At 41.1% G+C, this 7,054-nt stretch overlaps 1 protein-coding gene across 1 annotated transcript; it reads left to right on the top strand.

The window, feature by feature from the left end:
• The first annotated feature begins 1,395 nt into the window (after window positions 1–1,395).
• LOC104432855 (MLO-like protein 3) lies at window positions 1,396–6,780 on the top strand. The gene is made up of 15 exons (XM_010045417.3): window positions 1,396–1,783; window positions 1,942–1,999; window positions 2,445–2,722; window positions 2,893–3,009; window positions 3,659–3,719; window positions 4,511–4,599; window positions 4,689–4,763; window positions 4,916–5,004; window positions 5,115–5,164; window positions 5,261–5,301; window positions 5,400–5,573; window positions 5,673–5,708; window positions 5,813–5,880; window positions 5,979–6,039; window positions 6,287–6,780. The coding sequence occupies exons 1-15, from the start codon at window positions 1,634–1,636 to the stop codon at window positions 6,632–6,634; spliced, it is 1,695 nt and encodes a 564-aa protein (XP_010043719.2). The 5' UTR covers window positions 1,396–1,633; the 3' UTR covers window positions 6,635–6,780.
• The last annotated feature ends 274 nt before the right edge of the window (window positions 6,781–7,054 follow it).

The following is a 7,054-nucleotide window of genomic DNA, read 5'->3' as shown; positions in this document are numbered from 1 at the left end:
TTTTCTTTTTTTTCTTTATTTACATTTTATTCTTTTTTTTTCTTTCTTCCTTGGCTAGTCAACAATCACAAATAAGCTCAAATTTTGCCAGATCAGTAAGCTCAAGCCTCGCCAAGCCTCGCCACAGGCATATAGCAAGGCTTGAGCTCACTCGTGGCCACTCGCCATTGTTGTGGCTGATCTAGGAAGAAGTAAAAAGAAAATGAAAGAAAAAAAAGTTAAAAAAAAATTAAAAGGAGTGCACGGGAGGAGAACATGCTGGGTCTAAGGGAAAGATAGATGAGGGAAAATGATTTATCTTTATTTTTCCAAGGTATTTTTTGTCCGAGCGAATGCGTAATGATAATCCTTTCTTGTACCTCTAAAAGTGAAATGCACCGAACGAGAATTTCTAGGCGGTTGGACGTAATAATAACGTCGAGTCCCGCAGCCAGGCTCACCAGTTGTCTATCCAGCCGTCGTGTACGATGCTCCGACGTTGGATGAGCACCATGGTTTTGAACATTTTACTACGTCTTCGGTTTCCCCCTCTAGACCTTTCTAGATCAGAATTTCGAGGTTTAATAGCCCCTTACGTTTGCGAGCAAACTCAACACGTGACTAATAATCCATTGTCTTGATTCCCCAATTATTTATACTTGCGGAAATCGTAGTAGTTATCCGCCCTTGACCCCGCCAACAGCTCCTTAATGACAATTAATCACCTACTTTAATCTTTCCTCGCATCCTTTTTCCGATCATTAAAGGTCGTGCAAAAGCATTCGATAAGTTTAAATCTATTATGCCTAAAGATGTCGCAAGAGTAGATTTGCTTAATTAACAGAAACATTATGGGACAAAAGGAATCTTCGCCAACATACCTTTTTCCCTTTTGCGATGAGCATTTACCCTGATTCGACCAATACGAGAGTTAGCGCATTTCCCTCTGCTCGAGTCAAGAAGAGAAATGCATAGATAACAAGCTTTTCAAAATTCCACAAATTCTAGATCCCACCTGCACACGTTGAGACCGAGTTGGACCTGGGTTTTTATTTTCCGAGTCGCGTTTGTTGTCAGTTATTTTTCCATCAAGTAAGCTTTTCATTTTTTTTTTTTCTAAATGAACTTTAGACTAACGAAATAGTCCATTGTACGATGCGAGTTAAAACTCGAGCCGTGGCCTTAACAAGGAATCATCTGTACTGACGGTGCGGAAAATCGAAGTTACGCCACGCATGGTGAGTTCATGCCTTTTATGTCATATATCGATAATAAACCTATAGGGTTTTAATTTTTAGGGCGTCTAAAAAACGTAAGTATCTATCTTTTAATGCGGGGAGGCGGGAAAGGACCCAGATGCGGACTAGACAGAAACGTGTCAAAGCGCACAGATTGATGGAAGAGACCTGCACCTGGTGGCGGTGCTACTTGCGTGGACTTCTCTGGCCATGGCCGAGTTTCGTTGCTGTTCGGTTCCTCCCATGATTGAACGCTTCTCGATCGCGCGAACAAGTCAATATTTAACTCGAATATATCACTGTTTCTTCAGACCAAATCCTCCACGAAAGTATAGATACGGACCCCCTTCACCATAAAGAGATACCTCAAAAGTCTCCAAATAACAAAGGAGCTTCATCATCAGAATCAGATAGTTATGGCTGGAGGAGCAGAAGGAGCAGCAGCAGCAGCAGCAGCAGCCACTCGCTCTCTGCAGGATACACCCACATGGGCTTTGGCCGCCGTCTGCTTCCTCTTCATCTCTTTCTCCATTTTCATCGAGCACTCGATCCACCTTCTCTGCCATGTAAGTCCACTTATCCTGGACACCAGGGAAGAAAGGAGAGGGAAGATGAGAACGGAGAAAGCATTTGGAGTTAGCTACTTTCGCAGAGGACTTGAAAAAGCTTCGTGATGATTGATTTTTTGTCTTTTTTTTTTTTTATGGTTCTGTTGTCCTTCCAGTGGCTCAAACGGCACCGGAAGACTGCGCTGTTCGAGGCCGTCGAAAAGCTCAAATCAGGTAAGGCGTGTTCAGTCACTCGTGTCGAGGCAATAGCTGTATATCCGAGGTTACCTACACCGAGAAGGAAATATTGATTTACTCGAATTGGCTATGTATGTCTGAATTTGAAAGAGTTCGGTGCAAATAACATTTTCGCGAAGTAATGAGAGTCCATGCAAGGCGAGTGTAGTTTAAATCCAATCTGTGAATGCTTGAGTGATTTCTTAATTTCAACCTGCGTGCATGGCAAGAATCCCAGACAAATAGAAAGATAAGTTATCTTTTTTCCCCTGGAAGATTTTCTTGTGTGCTTTGGCCAGTTTCCCACAAAACTTTTGGACCCCCTGCATTGAATAATGTTCGACTATGTATGCTACCAACTCCATTTTACTACGTTAACCCTGACCATAAGTTATCGCCTTTTTGACCATTTCCTGGCTTGGGGTTGTTTAATCTGCCACAGTGCTCATGCTTCTGGGCTTCATGTCTCTCATCCTGGCCGTAACCCAAAGATATATCTCAAAGATCTGCGTACCAACTAGAGTTGCCGACAAGATGCTTCCATGCCGCAGAAGTGCTCCCACCAAAACCACCAAATTAAAGATTGCGTTTGGCCGGACTCTGGTGGCCGATTCGTCCCTAGATTGGATAGCCAAAGGTGTCCTGAACGATGATGCTCCATGGCAAATGGAGCGGAGATTGGCCGAGAATGGCGAGGGCTCCGATTATTGTGGTGCTAAGGTACATGCGCGTTTCTGATCACGTACTTTATGCCCTATTTGATTGAATTTGTTTGACCGTGGAAATTTACTATTATTATGACCGCATTTCCATTACAATTTTTCGGCAAATGGGTAAGCACTTCAGGGATACTAGACCCTTCTCAAATTAGCTATGCTGGAATGTTGCAGGGAATGACCTCGCTTATATCACAAGAAGGCCTCAACCAGCTCAGCATCTTCATCTTCGTTTTAGCTGTCATGCAGATTGTCTACAGTGTTCTCACCATGGCTTTGGGAAGAGCTAAGGTACCACAGTCACGATTCCATAATACCTTTCTTTTTTTTTCTTTTTTTTTACTATTTACATCAAGATTTTGAGAAGCATCCATATCTATTTTATCAAAGACCGCAGAGCGTTCTTTTTTCATGGGTCAAAATGTGTGCAAAAAGTGGATGGAGTAAAGCAAGGATATGCAAAGAAAAAGACAACCTGTCTATCCGGAATTTCTTCCAAATAACAAGAATAATAGGTTAAACCATGCGCGGTCTTTCGTTATTCGCTTGCACTTAATTTTGGTTTTTAATAAGCAAACACATGTTGACCTCTCGGCAAGAATTGCGACCATATTCAGACCTGGTCCCCACTCCTCAACACCCTCATCAATCCATTGTCCGATTCGTTGTGCGCGTTTGTCATTTTTCAAGTGCACGTTACTGAAATTTCCGCTTCAAAAACAGAAGAGGGTCGAGAGAATTAAATCGGTCAGAGTCCATACAGTTGGGGAACGTAGGACCATTGCCATACCCACTTGCTTCGCTTGATTATGGCACTCTTGACCGCACGCATCTGCTGCGCTCGTGTTTTTGTCGTCGAGGAAACTTCTGTTTTTTCGATAAGCAAAGTCAGATTTTATCACTGATCAAATGAAACTGTTTCTGCGTACTGTCTTGGCAGATGAGGCGATGGGAAGGCTGGGAGAAAGAGACTGAAACGGTGGAGTATCAAACAGCTAATGGTAATATGTCAGATGAACTCTCTTTTAATCTAAATCTGTCTCTGCTCAGAAGTCAAAATCGCATTGCTTTTTGGACCAACCTTCTCCTGCTTTTTGCTTGCTGATCACATTGACATTGTTTATTATAGGAATGGGATGACATCTTGTCTCTGCTAGCCGATTCTTTATACCCTTCTATTTTGACATTAAAGTCCTTAATCTATATATTAAACTAGCAACGTTACCAAATTTTCTGATGTCATTTGTCATGTGTGACAATGATGGAATATCAACATACTAATAAGCAACTGTAAAATTTCGACTTGATATTCGCTCGAATTCATAGTTTTGCCATCCCTCTATATCTCTCAAAATGAACGGTGCTGCCTAAGCTCGTCACTGTGGACCACAGTCTTTTTTCCTTCTATTCTGTTTGCTAATCTCTAGTATCAATGCTGCGGTGCCTTGCAGGCAAAGTGGTAACGCAAGGAAATGTCACTTTCCTAGTGCCTGCTTACCGACAGAAATAGTAAATTGACAATGCAGATTGATGGATACGTCGATGTCGCTTTTAAATTTTTCATGAGGTCAACAATATTGGGAGTCCTTAGATCGGTTCGCATAAGTTGCACTCATATTGACCTTGTCCGCGAATGATCTCACAAGGGAGACTAAAAACAAAGTGTTAAAAACAGCATTATTTGATATGAAAACGAAATTTAATTTGTTTAGTAATTGCAGACCTTGACATTTTAATGTTAGGTTCTTACGCTGATGAAGTTGCAATCGTTCCTTTCTGTCTTTATGAGTAGATCCAAATCGGTTCAGATTTACAAGGCAGACCACGTTCGGCCGTAGGCACATGGGAGCTTTCACAGAGACATCCTTTCACTTGTGGACGGTGAGCATACAGAGCCCTATGGTCTCCTCCTAAAACGACCACCGTTTGATTTTTCTTCTATTGACTTGTTTGGGAAATTATTGGAACAGAAATGCTTCTTCCGGCAGTTCTTCCACTCCGTCGCCAAAGTTGATTATCTCACCTTGCGCCATGGATTCATTTCGGTGCGCACACCCACATTTTTGTCTTAACTTCCTCTTATTGTTTCATTAAAAATTACACAGAATGGAGAGGTCAAAGTGAAGCTGGAAATTTAAAGCGTAGTGCTGCCGTTTGCTGAATACTATCATATTGTCTCTCGCTGTTCTTTTGATAGGCCCATCTGTCTACAAGTAAATCATTCGATTTCCAAAAGTATATACAGCGATCCCTGGAGGATGACTTCAGAGCAGTCGTTGGCATCAGGTTGAGCGGTTGCCTATTTGTCACATAGAAAATTTTTGCTGATCTTGTATTTGCCATGGAAACCAATCTAACATGTTTTTATCCCTCCTTTGATGTAAATCCATGAACAGCCCTTTCATGTGGCTCATTGTGGTCATCTTTATGCTCGTCGACGTGCATGGTATGATCAATGTCCAAAAACATCTTTGTTTGTTCATTTTTTTCGAAATATTCAACACCTTTATATGTTGCTGATGACTGTCAATGAAAACAACAGGGTGGTACGTGTACCTTTGGGTGTCATTTATGCCTCTAATGGTAATTAGTCTATGATTTCTCTCCTAATACTTTTCAACTTCTCATAATTCCTTGTCCTAAAAACTTTGCTGTAACCACTAAAATCTTGGATGTTGCAGATAGTGCTGGTACTTGGGACCAAACTGGAGGTGATTGTAGCAAGGATGGCGCTTCAGCTCCAAAACCAGAACACTGTTATCAAAGGAACGCCGCTGGTGCAACCCAATGACAAGCTCTTCTGGTTCAGCCATCCAAAATATGTCTTGACACTCTTGCACTACACATTGTTCATGGTAAAGACACTCCCATCATTTCGGCTTCAATGAAGGACTATTCTATACTAATAGCATTTCACTGACCGAAACCCTATTTTTCATTTCTTTTTTTCTCAGAATGCATTTGAGCTTGCTTTCTTCATTTGGGTCACGGTACAGGACTCTCTTCTTTCTACTAATCACATTGTAAAGTTATTCTTCATTTGTTTGTCGTAAAAAAACTAATGCCTGATAATCTGAAGTTCTACATCTTTCAGCTGCAATTTGGGATAAAATCTTGCTACCATGAACATATAGAGATAATCATTGTTAGGGTGGTGTTAGCGTAAGTGCCCACAATTCCTCTCCATTTTCCATGACTACATACATGTGAAGTACTGATTTTTTTTGTCTAAACTAACTAGCCTGTGCAATATGTTCCAGGATTACTGTCCAAGTCCTTTGCAGTTACATCACGCTTCCCCTCTATGCTCTCGTAACCCAGGTACCATTTCGCCTAATCTCAACATAAGAATGCCCTAAAGGGACAAACGAAACGAACAATCTCTTAGACGTATATATTTTCGCGATCTGCAGAATTAGTTTACCAAGTTAAATGACAAGCTCGTATTGAAAGCTAATATAAGATCCACTTATTTGAAAACCCGGTTATAGTTTGTTTTCCATGATTTAGTAGAACTAATTTATGAAGCAATCTTAACATCCACGGCGCCTTCATTTTTGATCTCCAGATGGGATCGCAATTCAAAAGTGCAGTTTTGGAGGAGCAAACAGCGAGCGTGATAAAGCAATGGCACGCGGGAGTTAGAGAGAAGAGAAAGCAACAGAAGAAAGATGCAAGTAATCACAGTCGAGAGGACTATTCATCGACCATTCGGTATAGTGAGAGGACGAACTCGGATGTGTCTTCTTCCCATCATCGAGCGCCCACGTTTGCTGAGATTTCCGGCACCGCCGAAATCACCGAGGAATTTCAAGAAAGTGGCTCCGATCGTGAACTTGGCCAGGTTGAGGGTCCATCTGATTTTGTGCGAATAGAATTGTCACAACAAGTGAGCAAGGACCATGCACAGGTATAGAGCATAGAATTAAGTATACATACCCCAATTTTGATGAAGCATGAACAATATCTTTTTTTTTCGAATTCTTCAAAGGAAAAGGACGGTTTCCATTGATTTGTTAATTTATACATCGCCGTGGAAACAAACCTTCCATTTTCAATCAATTATAGTTTTACTATTGCGCATTCTAATGGAAGATCTTACATAGAAAAGATAAAGGTACGGTAATCGAAAATTGGGATAGACTTTTAATAATATTTTCTGTGCAAAAACGCTGGAGAAGTGCATTTCAATTTGACTTGAACCATCTTGAGTCCAAACCAAACCAAAAAGCTCGTAACTAGAGCAGAAGGCACATCCAAATTCTAGCTAGAAACCGAATTACCACTAATTCGAAAGAATTAATGATTTTTGTGTGATTTTTTGCTACATGACCCC

This window comes from Eucalyptus grandis, chromosome 2, assembly GCF_016545825.1.
Source record: "Eucalyptus grandis isolate ANBG69807.140 chromosome 2, ASM1654582v1, whole genome shotgun sequence".
NCBI lineage: Eukaryota > Viridiplantae > Streptophyta > Magnoliopsida > Myrtales > Myrtaceae > Eucalyptus > Eucalyptus grandis.
This window is presented reverse-complemented; position numbering and strand designations above follow the sequence as displayed.